Source organism: Pan paniscus, chromosome 4, assembly GCF_029289425.2.
Source record: "Pan paniscus chromosome 4, NHGRI_mPanPan1-v2.0_pri, whole genome shotgun sequence".
NCBI lineage: Eukaryota > Metazoa > Chordata > Mammalia > Primates > Hominidae > Pan > Pan paniscus.
Window position 1 is genome coordinate 20,986,182 of NC_073253.2, and position 20,228 is coordinate 21,006,409.

Sequence of the window (20,228 nt, forward strand, 5' to 3'; positions counted from 1 at the left end):
ACAGTGCTCTTCCAGGGAGATTCCAGACAAGACAAATCATGACAATCTGGGAAACTGGGACGTTGTGTATAGGTCAAAAGACATTCTACCTCTTCCAGTGGCTGCTGGGCTTTTATAACTACCATGGCTTCAAGGCTGCTCGTTTTCAAGGCCATAGTAGAACTTGCTGAGGAATGGGAGCTGGGAATAGAGCAGGTTAAAATGCCACAAAGCTCACTGTTTTTACCAAGATTCAGCTGATTTTCTTGAATAAATTCTCCTTGGATTGTTGCAAGCCTGTGGTTAATTTCCAGAGTTCTCAAAAGTTGATTTTCACAATTTTTGCCAGTGTTCTGATAGCTTTAATGGAGGTGCAGATTTTCCCAGGTCTTCACACCATCATTCTGGAAGTGCTTCTCCACACTTGTATATTTTTAAAGAATGCCTGAGGAGGCCAATGCCTTCCTTAAAATTAATGGCTTTCCAATTCTAAAATTTTAAGAAATTTGGATCTAAAGCCCGAGATACTGGAGAATTCATATATTACTACATAGACTATGGACAATTCTAGATATATGTAAAATTTTCTCTAATTCTAGTGCATTGCAGAGCAATTACAGAAGATGGAGGGTTGATCTCAGATAAGAATAGGGCAGGTTAAAGTGCCCCAACACTTTTTATAGAGGACTGTTTAAATACAGCGGTAGGCCAGGCTCAGTGGCTCACGCCTGTAATCCCAGCACTTTGGGAGGCCCCGGTGGGTGGATCACAAGGTCAGGAGATTGAGACCATCCTTACCAACAAGGTGAAACCCCATCTCTACTAAAAATACAAAAATTAGCCAGGCGTGGTGGCGCATGCCTGTAATCCCAGCTACTCAGGAGGCTGAGGCAGGAGAATCGCTTGAACCTGGGACACGGAGGTTGCAGTGAGCCAAGATCATGCCACTGAACTCCAGCCTGGTGACAGAGCTAGACTCCATCTCAAAATAAATAAATAAATAAATAAATAAATAAATAAATAAATAACAGCAGTAAAAGTAGAAAAGGGAGAGTCAGAAGCTTGGGTGCTAACTTAGATGCTACATTTATTAGGAGTGGATGGCTATGGCTGTACTTAGAGATTGTGGATTGCTCCAAGCCATCCCGTCTAGTCCTGTGTATACCACTGCTTGAACTGGCTAACTAGAGAATACATCGTTGCCATACTACTTCCTGTCTGTTCTATCACTTCCTATTTGGTTTATCAGTGTCCTTATCTTCAAAAAGTGAGAAAATTAGACCAGAGCTTGTCTAGATTAAATTTTTACATTTCTAACACCTAAAGTTATGAAGCATCAAAGAAACTAATTTTCTAAAGCAGGAAAGTATGCTAATGTATTTGCAGAAGATTTTCAATGATATTTTGTTACTTTTGACTCCCCAGTTACTTATAATTTATCTGGAGACCTTGTTTCCAATGACTTCTGGTTGGTAAATATATTAATAGAATAATTATTTAAACCAAACCTTTTTACTTAGAAACATATTCAGATGTAATTTCCATTGCTTTTATAAAGCCACATTAGGTTATTCTTTATTGCATATAACATCTTTCTTAACAGTAGCCTGAAAAACTCCCAGTAAATTACCTTTGTTCTGATTCTTCTAAATTATAGAAATTTTAACATAAAAGTAATGAAGTTTCTTTTTGGAAATCTCGCCACATCTGTTATTACCAAAATATAAAAGATTATACTGATAAAAATTGGTAAGCAATTAGTAGCTTAGTGAACATACAAAAACTGGTTTAAATCATTCTTAGGATTGCTGCTCATAGCCTAAAGCACATTCTCAATTTAGGACCCTCATTGAGCCCCTTTCTAAGGCCTCCTGATTACTGTGTTGTAAAAGGAAGTAGAGTCACAGTTCTTTTCAACTTTGTGTGTGCTCAGCTGTGAAGTATTTGTTATTTTCTTCTTAGGAGTCTTAAATAGAGTCGTGGAAGGTGAAAACTAACAAAGACCATAAATATCATCTTGTCCAGCCCTTGTCGCCCTCTCCCCTCACCATTTTATAAATGAGGACACCGAAGCCCCTCCTAAAGTGTCTATATTTTTAATGGTGATTTTTGAAACACTTGAAAATTAATTAGATAATGATGCAGGTATTCTTTAAGTTGTATGATTCTAACCTTTGTTTTCATTTGTTAATTTAATATGAAAAATGGAAATAAACTACAATAATAAAAATCATTAATAAAAATTATTATCATTTGAAATAATCCTTTCCCTTGCTTCTCTCATTTATGCTGATAATGAAGAATTAATATTTTGGGTTTTTAGCAGCTGGGTTTTAGGGCTATTACTCTATTCTTCCTATGCTATGTGTCTTGGCAATCTAGGGAGCGGCTCTAACATTTTGCTGATAAGGAAACTCTTGGTAAGATTCTAACACTGAGTTGATTGACCATTTGTAAAGAAAGAAGGAAGAAAGGAAAGAAGGAAAGAAGAAAAAAGGAAGGAAAAAATATAACTGAAATTCCATCCGTCATTGATAATCACCATTAATATTATAGAGTACAGCCTTTAATTATTTTATATATGTGTGGAGATACATATTTTTAATAAAAATAGGATATCGTACTCTTTTCTAACCTACTTTAATTTTTACTACACAATATATGGCTTTATTGTATAGACAGAAATACCAGAGCTAATTAAACAAATCACCTATTATTGGACATTTTGATTGATTTTGATTTTTTCTTATATCCTTTGCATATTTATGATTACTTTCTTAGGAAAAGTCCTACAGAAATGAATATGTGAGTCAACTGATAAGTAAAATGTTGAAGCTTTGACATTATTGCCAAGTTGTCATCTAAGAAGGTCATACAATTTATGTTCTCACCAGAAGAGTCCAAAACTACCAGTAAATATTATGTACTGTTATCTTAATTGCCATTCCTTTTATTACAAAGAAGAAGAATCTTTTTAAAAAATGTTTTATGGGATGGTTATCAATCATATGATTTCTTGGTTAAGAGCAGCTCTCCTTTCCTATAGCTTTAAACTAGATGATTACAAAACTGAATTCTAGTTGAGCAAGGCGCAACTGATTTGCTAGGTTCTGCTAACCATAATATGCCATCTGATTTTAAAGTCTCAACGTGCGTGGAGTACGAGCTAGAGGTCATCAGATGCTTGAGACTGGCACTGACCGATGCCGTCAAGGACACTGTACAGCAGATAGTATCTGTGATGAGTTCTAGGAGAAACTGTGAGACAAACCTAAACAAGCACATTGTTCCTGATTGTTTGCTTGAGAGCATGCCAAAGGAATGGAATTATAGTCCAAAAGAAACTAACAGGAAAGAATCATGCAAAAGTAAGTACACTTGTTTCTCTTTAAGAAAATACACCTGAAGAAGCAATTTTCTAGGCTATGTAATCAAGTAAGATTCTAAAAGTTATAAGAATGATGAACTATATTAATCTTCCTTCCATTAAGTAGATGTGCGACCCTTATTTTTATTTTTACTATGAACCACATGATCAAGGAAACTAGAATGGAAAATTATTCAAATGGTCATATTCTTTATTTAATTACCAGTTCAGGATTTTCTGTGATATTTTGTGTTCAGGCTAATAGTCACAGATTGGTGACATGATTTTGACTAATTTTCTCAAAATTTGTTGAGTAACTTAAAATCCATACTCTAGAGAAATTTGCTCTGATATTCCATTTAATTATTTTTTCCTTTAAGTTTTTTCCCTGCAAACACTAATTATTACCTTCTTTTCTCTTGTTAAAACACTTACATATGTAGCTTTTAGGTCAAAAATAGCACCCAGTTTGGTAAGTACATGTATTTTTCTGACAGGGTATTTTTTCCTCCGGTGATTCTGGTTCTAAATTGAGTGCATTGTTCCTATTCAGAACAGCGCATCCACCAAGTGTTCTTAAGAACCATCAGTTACCTACATTATTCGTTTATTTTATTAGTCAAGTCCTCTCTTCTTAGTTTCTCCCTATCTAGATCTTTCCACTTTTCCAGAATTTCACAAGATTCCTTTGTATGTATATTACGTACCTGTATTCGTGAATCTTCTTTTGATTATTTAAAATAAAACTTTTTTCTTTCATATTCATCCTTAAAGAAGAATATTTTCACTAACTCTACGGAAACTTTCTCTAGTTTTTCTAGAGAAACTAGAAAACTAGGAAACTAGAGAAAGTTTCCTTAGAGTTAGTGAAAATATTTTTTCTCTAACTCTAAGGAAACTTTCAACAATAAAATACTCCAGCGGAACTCACTAAAGTCAATTGAAGGGACTAGCCTTTCTTTCATTCTTCTCCATGGAGATCCTAAATAATGTGACCTTATATTACAAACTCAAATCAATTATCTATCTGGGACCTTTCATAGTAATGCTTTAATTCTGTCCAAGCCCTATTAAACTCCCTTTGAATCTAGTAAAGCCATTTAATTGAAATTGGAAAATGTCACCTTTTCATTACTTAAGTTCTTTCTTTTCTAAGAGTTGTTGCCATCTCTCCTTTGTTCTAGCTTTTGGATATTTGATACGTTTTGAGCAATTCAGTAGGCATGATTTATAGTTAACATATCATGCCATATGAGTAGCACTATTTTGCTTGTGGCTTTCAAGCCATTCTATTCACGAACAATTTTGCTTTTTCTAAGCACTTTGGAATTCCTCCATACCATTGCAAAGAGCCTCTTATTTCAAAAAATGCTTACTTATAGATACCAGTTGTTAAAGTTTTCCTTACTAAATAACATTTTTCATAAAATGCTCATTCCGAGTAAAAGTACAACATAAAGACAACCATGAAGGAATGTCAGATCCCATGAATATGTAAAAGAAAGTGATGGAAGAAAGTGACTTTATAAACCATTTTTTGCGTTCTAAGAGGATATGACAATAGGCGAATGCCATTGTTCTTCTTTACTGCCCTCTGAAATGCTACAGGGACTTTTAGATTGGCACTTCTTAAATTTTATTTTCACTACAGAATATAAGATAGAGAATGTGTACATGCCGGACATTAAGTCATTTATTAATTTCATTATTCATTCAGTAGAAATTTACTAAGTGAGAGACTACTATATACCAGGCACTGTGTTTCAGATCAGAGATAAACCTAAGTACTGTATCTCCTCTTGGTGCCAGGAGACTAGTATAACTGTTTCAAAATGGGTACAAATAAGAGATGTACAATTTTTTGGTGTATGAGAAGAGAGAAAGAAATTAAACTTCACTAAAATCTCACATGGGATTGTCACTGGAGACCTTTCTTGGTCTGTGAGTGAGCCAGTGTGTGTTGAGGACAGTATGTGAGGAAGCTTGAGGGAAGAGCAGGGGTGCCATGCTCTTGGGGAGAGGCCATGAGCAGGGTGACCTTATTCATTCTTTAGCTTTCAGCACACGGTAATGAATTAGAGTTGTCCTTTGTATTACAGACTCTGGTTGTAACAAAATTAATCCTCATAATACATACAAGTGACTTTAACATATTCCTATAAACCAATAAGTCAACTACAGTTTAAAACTAGTGCTGGGAATGCAATCAAGAGCAAACAGTGACAAAGTGAAAAAGCTCCCACTTGTTTCTATTCTTAATATGAGCTCTTCACAGCCATATTATAAAACAATGATGATTTGATCACCTTTGGCAAAAAAAAAAAAAAAAGAATTGTGGGGAAACTATTTGAAATGTGGCTTCCCATATATTTTGTTAGATGTAAATCCCTCCTAAGCCAGTATTGAGCCTTAAGATATTAGCTAGTTTGGAGTCATCTTGATAAACAAAAGATTTCTACACTAAGTATACAAAACATGAAGATAAACTTCTGTAATTTTTTTCAACAATGTTTTAATTTAGTGATATATAATCATGGTTCTTACAAAATTTATCTAACTAATTGTAAATGTTTAAAGGTCTTTAAAAAAAATCTAACTTACTAAAAGACAAATAGTCATTACCTTAGGGAATATTTGTCCTTCTTGACACAGTAAAAATGACAGAACATGGAAAACACTATGGTGACAAACTAAAATGCATTTCTTCATTTCTTTATCAGCAAATACTGTGACATTAAAAAACACTGAAGATTTAAAGAAATAAATATTACAATAAAGATTACAGTGTGAATTTACTGGAGAGTTGGATGGAAGTTAGGATGGCTCTGACATAGCTCTGCTTTTAGATATTTGTTTCATTATGTTTCAAAGAACAAATATACAAAGAACTAGTTGTTTTGTTTTGTTTCTTTGACAAAAATTAAATGAAAGATATACCTGAGAAGATATTTTCTCAACAGTAAATTACTTTTTTAATGAAAATAATCCTTTATGGCAAAACTTTTGGAGTAATTGTCTTAATGGAAACAATGAATTCTAGAGAGAGGAAACAGAAATAGCAAGCAGCATTTAGGAAAATGTGTCCATGCCATTGGTCACATGCAGAAACAGCATGTTGAGAAAGAAATTGATGACAGAAATACACAAAGTGCTATAAGAAGTCATTAGTATAGTGTATAAAAACCAGGCCTATTTGTTTCATAAGAACCAGTGTTACCTACAAAAGTATCATATCTTTTCACTTAAGAATTTAGAAATAGGATTTTCTAACATGATGTAAAATATTGCAAATGGAAAGTTTCAGTGACTCTTGAATGCTTTTCTTAAAAATATAAAAATAAAATATTTTTCCATTCGTTTGCAAGAACAACATATTTACATCACAGATGATGGATATTTGTTAGTCAAATTTCAACAACAGCCTTCACCTATTCAGTAGTTAACACTGAAAAATAAATGCCATGATTTTGTGGGCACAGCTAAGGATATACTGGTTTCATGTTGATCTATATGTGTTTGTGTAGTGGCTTTTTCACCTGTGACAGCCATGAAAACCTGATCTTGAAACAAACTGAACTTAGAACTTGACCTTTGTATTGTGAAGTGTTAAGCTCAGATTTAAAAAATAATAAAAAATTACATTATCCTCATTCAACAAATTATTGATCTTTTTTACCATTAATAAATAAAATTTTAAAAATTAATTTTGACATTTTCTTTACCTCCTTTATTGTAAATTTCCTTTTTGCATGTTTTATCAACCACAAATATATTATTACAGTAGTACATTACAGAAAAGAAGAAATGACAAATACATCAATATACATATATTGCCTTCATCCTAAGACATAGATTTTCTTCATACTTTATCAGCTCTAAAATTGGATGACACAATATATTACATATATACGGCTTAGATAGAATTAAACTTATTTAAATAAAGACAGAAAGACGAGTGTGTAGCAGTCTTAAAAGATCCTTCCCTGGTGTGTTGTTGACATCATCATAGACTCAGAGCCCTAGAGATTGGTAGAATGGATTTATTAATTTGTCATCAGCCTAAAGGTTCTGATTGAAATTTGCCTTAAGCGTTAATGAAATAGCTGGGGATTTGAGTGCCCATAGTCCTCAGAGTTTATAAAATATCAGTAGAGTGTAGGTGTGAAGAAGAAAATTGGTAATCTTTACCTAATATCTACTTAGCTTGTCAAATATTTGCTCAGTATCTGTAGCCAAACCCTCTTTAAGACAGAGGGAATATAAGATACAATCTTTCAAGTCAAAGACCTGAAAGCAGAATAGGGACTATGAGACACAAACACAAAAAGAACAATGAGACATTTCAAATAATTTAAGAACACTAAGGAAGATTTGCTTGATCTATATGTTAAGCCTCACCTAAACACATTAATTTGAATAAAAAGAAAACATTTATTGAGCAACTATTTTTATCAGGTGCTGAGCTAGGTGCTTTCATATTTATGATCTTATTTAATGCAACAGTCTTAGGAGATTGTTCAAATATGTGTTGAATCTAGTTTTTACAAACTTATAAAGACTGCTCCAGTTAATTTTTAAAATGATTCTTAAGTTGTCATGGATTGCAGAGGAGTCACTAGATTAAACATATTTTCCAAGAGCTTTGTACTTTTTTGGAACAGAGTGACTTTTTAAATGTTATATATATCTTCAGAAAATGTTCACATTGTTCTGTTATTTTTGTTCAGCAAAAACAGTAAAGAACGTTTTACCAAAGAACTCAAAGCTACTTTCTTTTGGCTTCTCATTCAATTTTAATGTTCAAATTCCATTATGTACATAGTGGATTAAAACACTGTCTGGCTTTGTGGGATAATCAAGGAGCTAAGAGCTTTGTTTCCCATGCTCTGGAGTTTATAGGCTAGCTGTAAAGACAACTCATGAGTATATAAATAACATAATATAAATAATAATAGATGATAATACAAAAATAACACAACATAGCCAATTATGGACCTAATTACCAAAATGGTCATATATATAATATATTCAAATAAATTCACAAGAGAGGAGAGGATTTTGAACTAAGAGTTGAAGATTATTTGTGAACCATGAAGACAGAGGGCATTCCATTGAGAGTAATGATATACTCAGAAGTCTAAAACAAAGAGGATAAAGCATGTTAAAGGTCTTAAAGAGAAGGATCATAGAAACAGGCTGAGGCTAGACTGTGGAGTGTTTTGACAGCAAGGCTCAAGAGACTGATCTTATAACAGTGGCAAGTAGCTAAAATTATCACAGCAGAGAAATTGGATAATAAAGTTCATAGGGATGAATTCAGTTTTACAGTACAGGAGAAGAGCTGGACATAGCCTGGAGAAGGGAGATGAGTTAGAAGAATAGTTCCGTAGTCAAGGTACCATTTGTGAAGAAGGGCTTGAAGTAGGTCAGTAACCTTCAGTTGGCCCCAGCAATGAGAAACTGGATGTCAGAGATAAAGGGGTAGAACTATATATCAATGCTGATCACTGATTAGGTATGAAGGAACATTTAACAGGAAGAACGGGAGGGAGGAGGGAAGGAAGGAGGGGAGGGAGGGAGAGAGGAAGGAAAGAATGAAGGAAGAAAGGAGGAAAGGATGGGAGGGAGAGAGAAGGGCCAAGCTAGTTTGGAAGACAATGGTTTTAGTTATATTGAGTTGACGGTGATGAGGACACAGAAGTGGAATGCTTAACAGAAAGCTGGAGTTATAGGACTACAGCTCTGGAGAAAGGCCAAGACTTAAGATTCTGGAATCATATAGAAGAGTGGTTCTCAACCAGACACAGTTTTGGTCCCAGGGGACATTTGGCAATGCCTGAAGACATTTTTGGTTGTCACCACTGAGGGGAATGCTACTGACATCTAGTGGGTGGAGGCCAAAGATGCGGCTAAACACCCTACAGAACATAGAAGAGCTCCTCACAACAAAGGATCATCCAACCCAAAGTTGAGAAACCCTGATACAGAGAAGAAGAATTAATACATTTTTCTTGGAAAATATGTCTAATCTAGTGACTCCTCTGCAATCCATGACAACTTAAGAATCATTTAAAAATTAATTGGAACAGTCTTTATAAGTTTGTAAAAACTAGGTCCAACACATATTTGAATAATCTTCTAAGGCTGTTGCATTAAATAAGATCATAAATGTGAAATAGCACCAAACAAGGAAGAACATGTGGAATCATCAGCCAAAAGGCTAAGGACTTCTTAGCAAAAACCTACATCTAAATGATGTTAATAGAAAGTGGAAATAGCATAGGACACAAAGAAGCAAAGAGGAGAGATAGAGGTAAGCAGGAACCAATTTACTGACTCATTCATTCAACCAATATTTACTGACAACTATTATATAAGAGGTAATAAGTGCTAGGGATACGGGAATGCCTTCTCAGAGCTTATAGTTTAGAAGAGGGTGACAGACAGTGTGCAGGAAAAGGACATAATTATTAGATGATGGGGAGTGCTATAATAAAGGCAACAAAATGGGGATCCCCAAAAGAGAGGGTCTTGGGGCTGTGATGGAAGGGTATAAATGGACTGAGATGAGATGATGAGATGAGATAAGATAAGATGGTAAGGCAAGGCTCTCTGAGGAGGTCACATTTGGGTTGAGAACTGAAAGGAGAGAAACCAGTCCTGAGGAGAGCTGAAATGATTCTGTCATGGATTCCAAGGGAGGAGGAGAAGGGCTTAAGGGGGAGTCAGAAGTACCAAAGCCTACAAAGCTGCCCAGCTGGGCACCTTTGCATTTGTTAATGAGGAGGCCACCTGGGTCCTGGAAAGCTGCAGTCTTGAAAGATAAGAATATGAATTATGAGTCTAAATTTTCTAATCTTCATTTATGAGAGAAAAAAAAAAAAACCAGATTTGTGATTTGGGGGAATTTTAGGTAGTACTGCGAGAGACCCCGGTTAGAGTTCTGTTGGAATATGTCAAGCACTTGATCTTCTTGCCAATTTTCTCCACAAAAATTAGACAACCTTATACAACACAAAACCATGCAGTGATTGAACGCAAATGCTAATATTAATCATACCTTTTCTTTTCTTCCCCAGGCTTCACAAGGCTTGCTGCTCAGGCAGTATCTATTGTAATCAGCAAGTTACCTACGGTGATTGCATGTTTGCCTCCCCCAATTAAATACTTCTTTTTTCTGTCTGAGAGAAAAATGTCAAAAAACTTTGTTGAATTGAAGAAAGCTGGCCTGCTTGTCTGGAACTTGATTGTAATTATATGTCGGATATTTGAGGACGGAAACACTGTGGAACTTTTAACAGGTGCCTCCCTTGACAGATGGAGTAAAGAAAAACTGGGTTTAATTTGTATGTGTTTGGAAAGCATCATGGGAGACCAGACAAGTATCCCTAATCAAATGATCCAAAAGGTCATACAAAGCATTGAGCAGCAGAAGCCCAACTGGATTGAACGTCAATTGTTGAAAGCAAGGAAACTGAGCACTGAATGGTAAAGTGATGTTTTTCTCTTATTGGATTTCATCAAATGCTTTCACAATAACAAAATCACCAATAAACGACAATATATTGTCAGATGGGCAGCAGTAGTATTTTGCTAAATCCATGGCAGCTTTGATGAACATAAAAAAAGTATCCCATTAAAAATTGGATTGTTGCACATTTCTTGTCTTCTTAAAATGTGAACCCCATTGACACACTGGAACATTATACTTGTTTAGTCACCATCTTAAGGTTTCTGATTAAAAGGATGGTAGTTAAACCCAGGAGAATTTAGTTTCACCCCTTTTCAGTGTGCAAACAGGTATCTAGTGGATAGCCTGGAGCATTTTGTAAATGGATTGGGCATGGAGATTAAATTAAGAAGGAATTAATGGATATAAAAGGCTTTTTATTGCTTTCTGTGTACCTGATTGTCAAAAAGGTACACATTTTTCATCTGGTAATGTAAGAATCCCTGAGGGCAACTAGGGCATATCACACTCCAGCTATAAACACACCCAGCTGTTTCTGTATGAAAATGTCAGCCTTCTCATGGGTTTGTCACTAAGAGCTAAGTGATTTGTGGTACTGCAAAGATTTTTAAGGATCCCTGATGAATTGAAATATGTACATAGAGTCCTCCTGTCTTTAAATTAGTCTTCAGGTATAGAATTGCATGGTATTGATAAAGGAATTCCAGCTCACATGGTCTACAGATCACTGTCAGCCCATTTTAAAAACACCGACACATGCTGTCCCTCATTCTTTAAAAATATATTCATGTTGCTAGCAGATACTAGTATCACTTTCTGCCCAAAATGACTAAAAGTCACTTGAAATATGGTTACTCTTACTAGTACATGGTAGTGATAAAGAGATCAGGCTTTGGAGTCAGATGGGCGAGTACAAATCCCTTGTAAATGGGTCATCTTGTGCAAGTTATTGAATCACTCAAAGCCTCAGTTTCAATGATGATACCACACTGACAGAATTGTTTTGAAAAATTAAATAACATTCATGGAGTTCTTAGCATCAAGCTTGGAACTGATAGGCATTATTATGTATAAACTCTATTAAAATATATTGCATTCACTGGTTAGTATTAAGGTAACTAATAATGTTTACTTGTCTATGTTAATCTATAAGACTTTATATTAATCCAAATGGGAAAAAGTAGGTAATCATGATTTTCCTGGTCTCATCATACTGACCTCTAGAAATGTACTTCTGGAGTGTCCCATGGGTGGCAATAACAATAGCATTCAGGCAAATGCTTAGTAACATTGGCAGTGACCGTCTTAATCTTTCTATTTGCATTCAATACTAATTTACAGGCTTTAATCCAATGACTAAAAAATTAAGGCCTGATGTCATTATCCATGGCAGTGGTTATAAAGGGGAGCAGAAAAACAAGAGTAAAAATAGTATATCTGATTATAGTGACAAAGTTAAATTTATGATACTGCTCATTTAGTAGCCCCTATATCAAATAAGGTCAATTTAAAGCAATGTCTAGGTAATATACCTAGGGGTACATACAAGAATCTATAAGCTAAATTTTTTCCTTAAAATCTGATTTCAATTTAAGTTTTATAAACAGCCCCAACACATCTGGTATCTCCTATAGGGGGAGTTGTCTAGCTAATATTTGGCTGATTAACAATGAGCCAAAAGAGTATTTATCTCACATACAACATGCATAAAAAATGAAGAATTGCTGACTTAAAAAATGCAGTACAGCCCTCAAAGTTTCTGAGTCATTATATAATTAGCACAATGCTACATCTTTCTCAATTTCTGAAATGATATCAATATACAAAGTGCAGTTTTAAACTTATTTTTGGCATAGTTTTTTAAAGTTATTTATGGCATTTATTTGAAAAAGAGTTAAATTTGACTTAACTCACTTTAGATAACAATCTCTTACAGAGTTTGGGCACTATAAGTGTTTCTTGGCTGGGCACAGTGGCTCACACCTGTAATCCCCACATTTTGGGAGGCTAAGGCAGGTGGATCACCTGAGGTCAGGAGTTCAAGACCAGCCTGACTGATATGATGAAATCCCGTCTCTACAAAAAATACAAAAAAAAAAATTAGCTGGATGTGGTGGTAGGCACCTGTAATCCCGGCTGAGGCAGGCTGAGACAGGAGAATCGCTTGAACCTGGGAGGCGGAGGTTGCCGTGAGCCGAGATTGCGCCATTGCACTCCAGCCTGGGCAACAAGAGTGAAACTCTGTCTCAAAAAAAAAAAAAAAAAAAAGAGTGTTTCTTCTTGACTTTGATTTCAAATTGATTATCTGTTATACAAGTGCACTTCCACTCTAAGTACTTCTCACTAATCAGTGGTCATTTTACTCATAGATATACACTGTGAGGAAAAATGTATTTCAAAACATGATGCCTGTATTAGGTAGAGGGTTGCCTTGGTTCTACCATAATTTAAAAAAATATATGAGTATGTAAGCATTTAAACTAAAATGGTTCTTCTGTTAAGATCAATTAAATCTTAATTACTTATGAAGATTATCTGAAACTACATGATACCATTTAGCTAGATTCCTTTCACTTGCATCCAGATTTAACTTTGATTTTATGGAAATGGTGAAAATAACTGCAGTGGAAAAGGTGGCAGCTGTAAGTGTTGCCTGTCTTGCATACTGCCTGAAAGCATTACTATTCATTAAAATAACCTTCACTTTGTAGTAACACTCAAGCTGTAAACAGTCAACTTAGATTCTGGAGAACACACAGCACAAAAAGTAAAGAAGTATCTGTCTTTGCAAAGTAATTTGTCGAGTTGAAGATTATTGTTTTTCATCATGGTGACCCTGACTTGGCTGGCTGGGTGCATATACAGATTAAGATTAATGCAGTTATTCCTTGGCTAAGGTCTGCCTCTTTCAGGGCACATTCTCCCTAATGACATGATTGATAGGCAGTCCCAAATCCGGAGAGGAACTCATTAATCATAGCATTGACTGAATCCAATCATTTGCTTCACCTGCACAGTGATGGACAGGAAAGGATACAATTCAGGAGCTGACACTGAGATACTCCTTTGTCAGAGGGCCTCAACTTTTTCAATGTCAGCCTCTACAAAACCTGACAAGAATTTTTTTTTTTTTTTTGCAACTTGTATGCACCTTCAAAAAGATACCTGCAAACTTATTTTATTGTAAAAAGGTCTTTAAAAAAAACAAGCAATTTACTCTAGCTAATGAATATCTCTAAGTCAAAGTAGGATTTTCTTTATTTTTTAGCAAGGCTATATGATCTTAAAGTTCCTCTTTTCTGAGAAGGACGTTTTGAAGATACATGTGGAAGCAATATCAAAGTTAATGTCCAGCAGCTGGGTGTCATTTGGTTCAGTCTTCAGGTCAGCGGCATTGACTCTTAGCAGAACTAATTTTATAGTCATGGCAAAATCTCAGTAATGAACTGCAGTATACAGCTGATTACACCACAGAAAATTTTATTTAGTCTTGGAAACAGTGGAAAACCATGAGTTTTAAGAATACTTACATTGCAAAGTGTAGCATGATCCCAATAACAATTACAACAAGAAAATTAGTGTGGAATATATGTGTACATTGAGTATCATAATTTTTTGCACTGGTATAGTTTGAAATGTTTAAATTCTTTTTGTCACCCATTATTACCATGTAAATAATGCTCAAAATCAACAATATGTATATAGATCCTTCTAAAAGAAATGTTTTAGAACTATATCTTGCACATTCCTGGTGTGGTGTTAGTAGACTTTTTTTCTGGAAGAATAGTCAAGATAGTGACTTGTGCTAAGTATCTGTTACAGAAAGAAACAGGAGTGGGGCACATATTTTTAAAAGGCAACAAGTGTCAAAGGCCAATTTAAAATACCCAGTGGTAAGCATACCGCCATGAAGCACCCAGCCTATATTTAGCATAATAGGCTCCCACTTTTGACACTTCAATTAGCCTTCAATGTGTTCTACAACAGGTGTAAAGAGGAAGCTACAAAAGACAAAATACCAAAGCTATTTCAGGCATCAAAGATACTTTTTATCCACAAAGAGAAAATACAAATTATTTCTTACATGTTCATAAAAAGAAATGTTTTGTTTTCATCTCATGATTATAGCAATTTCAACAATTGCAGTAATGGGAAAATGTTTTATAGATAGGAGTATAAACGCAGTAAAGACATGTTTTAGAAGAAACGATTCAATTTTTGAAAATGCTTTCAGGTGCTTAATTCTAAGGTGCTGTTTATGTGAGTGGCAGCGGTTTGGGAAGGCTTACCTATTTCAGCGTAGTCTTTATGGATGCTTTGAATCTGAGATTTACATCAACTCTCCACACTCCATCTCCATGATTACTCTCCATCTTTACAATTCTTCACTACTGATATGTATATGCTTTCTTTGTATTTAGTGCATTTATGACAATAGAGAAAAGCACAGCCTTACAAGAAGGAGATATTGCTCTTGAACTGACTGAGCAGAAAATAAACACGATGGTCCTGGATCTCTGCCACAAACCAGGTGGCAGCGAGTACCTGAGGCAAATTTATCACATCATGCAGCTCAATGAGGTAGGGAAACGGCCTTTTTACCGAGCAATTAGGTGTGTACTGGCCTGAGGCAGCGTCTGCTGGCAGCTAAGGGTTAGTCAAGGAGGTGATAATACTTCTTAAAGTCAATACCAAACTCAATATTGCATTATTAATAGAATCTATTCAGCCCCGGCTGTTCTGCATTTGTACAGAAAAAGCTTCACCGAAACAATGTAGATTTTATTTATATGGTTTAAACAATAACATGGCTCATAAACTCAGTTCAGTTCTGAATTGTAGAGACTAGAGGTGTAGTTTGGGAATTGTGTGTTTGTGACTGTTAAGCTGATGTTAAAATCTGGTATTTGTACAGTGAATTTTCAGAAGAGACTTAGCTCTTTTCCTGCAGATATCATGCTTGTGTTGGTGAGGTTGGAGATTTCTTATTTAATGAAAAAACTTAAAGAAGAGTATTGAACCATATTCGGTAGCAACCAGATTAACCTAGGAAAATTCATTAATACACAGACACTGGTTGAACCAATGTTATGCCTTTCTATCCCATTGCCTCTGACCTTGCGTGTTTTGGGCTGTTTTATTGAAAATGTAAATAGCACGTTATCTCAGCTATTTACTTGAAACAAAGTTCTCTAACTTAATCAGGTTTTGAATTTGATCATATGTGTCTGAATTAGATTGTGGCATCTAATTGTGTTTACATTTGCAAATACATGAATGTAATTTTTGGAATAGTAAAAATTGTATAATGTGAATATATAGTGTTTTAGTTTTATCTCAATAATGTAGGCCTTATAACCATACATTTTCAAGGAATAAATTAAATTTGACAACAGCATTTTACAACTTGATTATATAAATGTTTTGCCCACCATTAGCTATGTGAAAGTTACTTCAAGTAAATCTTGTTTCCTGGATTTCATAGATCAAACAGTCGATAAACAGGTGACATAACAATGTATTCCATGATAGCCTGAGAAGGATGTAAGAAATTTGTAGCTATGAGACATGACCCTGTCCTTAAGGCACCAGAGCTCAGTTTGTAATTGTTACAAAGTAACACAACCTATTCACTCTTGTCAGTGATCCTCATAGCTTGCTTAGGGTTTCTATCTGGGAAACTCAGCAACCCCTCACCTTGGCAAACTGAAAGACCTCTATTGCAAAGTGATGCTCCTCATTGGTATGTGCACTTGGCCATTCGGATCGGCCAAAGTAATTGTGGCGACTACTGAGGAACAGATGTTGCAGTGTGGTTACCCCCATATCCTTAGTTAAGCAGTGTTACAATAGCTCTGAGGATGGTAAAGCTGGTCTGAATTGCCAAACTGATAGAATGGTCCTATTTTTAAAAGGTGCATAATATTAAAAAGCTCAATAATCACCAATAAGCAATATCATCCAAAATTGAATTGGCTATTTATTGGCCATCAGTTATCTGGTTATACTCTGGAAAGCCAAAGGCTGTACTTCCCTCATAGAGCTCATATAACTCTGACATAGTGATTCTGAACAGGATACCATGAGATTACACTGGGATACCACCACATTTTGCTCAGTGTTATGATTTATCTTGTTACAACTGAGTATATTTACTGTTATAGTAATGTCTATCAGATGGGATATAGAGCTAAGTATTTGGTGGTTTACTGGGCTGAATGAGGCATGGCACTGCAAGGTAAGAGGCATAATGTTAGGTGAGGCTAGAGGCAAAGAAAGGTACCTTTGCCTTGTAACTATTACAAAAACACAGGCAATAAGCCCAAACAACACAAGCATGACTAGCTGACTAGCATAGTACTTATGACTGCTTTTCCACTGTGAGGTGTTGCTATGCTGTAAGTGACATTGCATTGTGATGTTTGTTCATTTCATGAGTACTGTTATGAGTCTTTAGCACCTTCAGATGTGCTGCTAAATGTTTCTCAAGAATGTAATGTAAATAGTGAAGCATTTATGGGTACAGGCCTAGCTGAGGGGAAGAATGGGTGTGCCATTCATAGAGACAAAGAAGTCATCAGGGAAAACGAGGTTAAAGATGCTTTGTCTTTGAGATAAAGATAAGATGTCCAAACAAAAATGTCTCATGATAGTTAAGGCCCTGACCATGATGTTGTGCCACACCCCTATCAACTCCCATGGGGTTGGCACCAGGTTCAAGAGGCTGAAGAGACCCAGAGCTGGCCCACAAGACATGGGGTTTTACTGGGAGCTTACATTACAGGGAAGAGGGTCCAATGGTAGTGGGCTGGGCAGGAAAACCACAACCACTTGCAAGAGGCATGCAGTTTATACAGCATTTTCATTTAACACCCTCTACCTAGCAACCTCCACCTGACGACCTTCATTTAACCCAAAACAAAGGGCCTCAATCCCCTGTATGGCTCCAGTACTGTGGGATAGGCCAGGGGCTTAGAGGTTCCTCATAGATAAGGAATGGATCTCGGGTTGGCCACTCCCAGATTCCTTAGCTTGGAACTCTGAAAACACATTCGAGTGCATCTGCCATACAGGGTCATTCTCAGGGTATGATCAAGTAATCACCGTCAGGTGCATCTACCATACACGTGGGCACAAATGAGAGCAGACATGCATGTAGATTTGGTCTGTATATGAGTGTGGTAGTTGAGGTCATCAGACTGACAGAGCTCTTCAGTGAAGAGAAATGGAGAAATGATGAATAGAGGAATAAGCTTTGACGTAATGCACAGGGAAGGTGTTCAAGAAAGAATGGAAATCTTCTAAAGATATGGCCCAATTAGTGGTAAATCTGATTAAAGCAATGTCAAAGTTAAAGAATCTGAGGTTAAGAAGGGTTAGTGATGACTGTCAGTGCAGTACCTAGAAAGATCAACAAAGGAGAACATTCCATTTTCTTCACAATTTGCAACAGAACAGTTTCTCTTTTTTGAATAGTGGAAACAGTCAAAATGTAGTTACGTAAGGCAAAATCAGTTAAGACAGATTGTTATTAGCCAAAACAAAGCTTTTTTGTCAATAAAAATGAAAGTATTCCTTTTAAAAATTTTATTTGCATAAATCATAATGGAGAAAAGTTTTGTTTCTGTTCAATAATCTAAATCTAGGCATAAAACTATTTTCTGATGGCTTTATCATTAACAATGTTTAGTAAGAGTCCATGTGTGACCCTCCATCAGACACTAAAGAATTAATCTTTCTAAAAAGATATGTTCTACAACAGGGGTCCCCAACCCCCGGGCCACAGACCTCTACCAGTTGGTGGCCTGTTAGGAACTGGGCTGTACAGCAGGAGGTGAGTGGCGGGATAGTGTGCATTACCACCTGAGCTCCACCTATCGTCATATCAGCAGCAGCATTAGATTCTCACAGGAGCATGAATCCTATTGTGAACTGCACATTTGAGGGATTTATGTTGTGTGTTCCTTATGAGAATCTAATGCCTGATGATCTGAGGTGGAACAGTTTCATCCTAAAACCATACTCCCCCTCCCCACGGTCCATGTCCATGGAAAAATTGTCTTCCACGAAACTGGTCCCTGGTGCCAAAAAGATTGCGGACTGCTGCTCTATAACAAGTAAGTTCAAAAACGATGATTGTTAACTTTAGCAGTGGTTTCTTTCAATTTTTAGGGTTTTATAATATAAAATTTGCCTCTCATGATGAACACAGTGGGCATTCCTAAAGTTATACAGGCACAGAAAAAAGCACAGTGAACTGAGACCAGAAATGTGGCTCCTCCCCACAGCTTTACCTCTCACACCTGTGTGATCTCAGGATTGTCCTCTGACCTTTCAGCACCAACCATTTAGTGTGGCATTGGGCTAGAGTTTCCCTGTGCCTATGGATCTCCTGGGAGTTCCTTTTTTTTTTTTTTATTTTTGAGACGGAGTCTCTCTGTCGCCCAGGCTGGAGTGCAGTGGTGCGATCTCAGCTTACTGTAACCTCCACCTCTCGGGTTCAAGTGATTCTCCTGCCTCAGCCTCCCAAGTAGCTGGGATTACAGGTGCCCACCACCACACTCAGCTAATTTTTTGTATTTTTAGTAGAGATGGGGTTTCACCATGTTGGCCAGGCTGGTCTGGAACTCCCAACCTCAAGTGATCTGCCCACCTCGGTCTCCCAAAGTGCTGGGATTACAGGTGTGAACCACTGCACCCAGCTGGGAATGCTCATTAACAGGCAGGTTCTGATTCAATAGGGTTGAAGATTCTGCTTTTCTAACAAGCTCCCAGGTGAGGCTTAACTCAGCTGATCCAGTGCCCCAGACTTTGAGTAGCACAGGTTTTCTAAATGATGTCTGAATACCTTTTTGGCTCTAACATTCTGAACTTCATCCTAACCCTAACCTCAAAGAAAAAAATTACATTGTGACACATGAAACATCACAAGAACATTTATATTTTTTAAAATCTATTAGATGACTTATTTATTAATAGTAAGCATTTATTAGTTGATGGGGACTTTTAGTCATTTTAATTTGTCGTCTTCCAGAAAAAGTTCCATAAAATACATAAGGATTGTTCACCTTATTTATGGGTGGAAAATGAGGTATAATGTTGTAGATTGGCTTTGTTTTTTGCCCAGGCCTGCACTGGCAGTTGGGGGATTATAATGACATATTTTGAGCTTCTCTTGAGCCTTGATGTTTTTCACTCCATGGGATGGAAATAGAGTTTAGGAGCTTGCATTATAATTAATTCTGCATTGAATGAGACTGCTTGCAGTAAAATATCAGAGTACTCAGTGCTCTGCTGAGCCAGGAGTAGTTAACAACTACACTTAATGAATGGATGAGCAATCTTATACTGTGAATAATCATGCAGATGAGTTAAGTTTTGGTAACCAGACATGTTAATATGTGAACCAGT

General features: G+C 36.1%; 1 protein-coding gene across 1 annotated transcript in view; it reads left to right on the top strand.

The window, feature by feature from the left end:
• The window catches only part of KIAA0825 (KIAA0825 ortholog), a 462,297-nt gene that overhangs the window by 205,622 nt on the left and 236,447 nt on the right, over window positions 1–20,228 (top strand). The window contains exons 17-19 of the mRNA XM_063604394.1: window positions 3,123–3,347; window positions 10,426–10,834; window positions 15,239–15,398. Coding sequence (XP_063460464.1) covers window positions 3,123–3,347; window positions 10,426–10,834; window positions 15,239–15,398 — 794 coding nt within the window. The remainder of the gene's footprint in view (window positions 1–3,122; window positions 3,348–10,425; window positions 10,835–15,238; window positions 15,399–20,228) is intronic.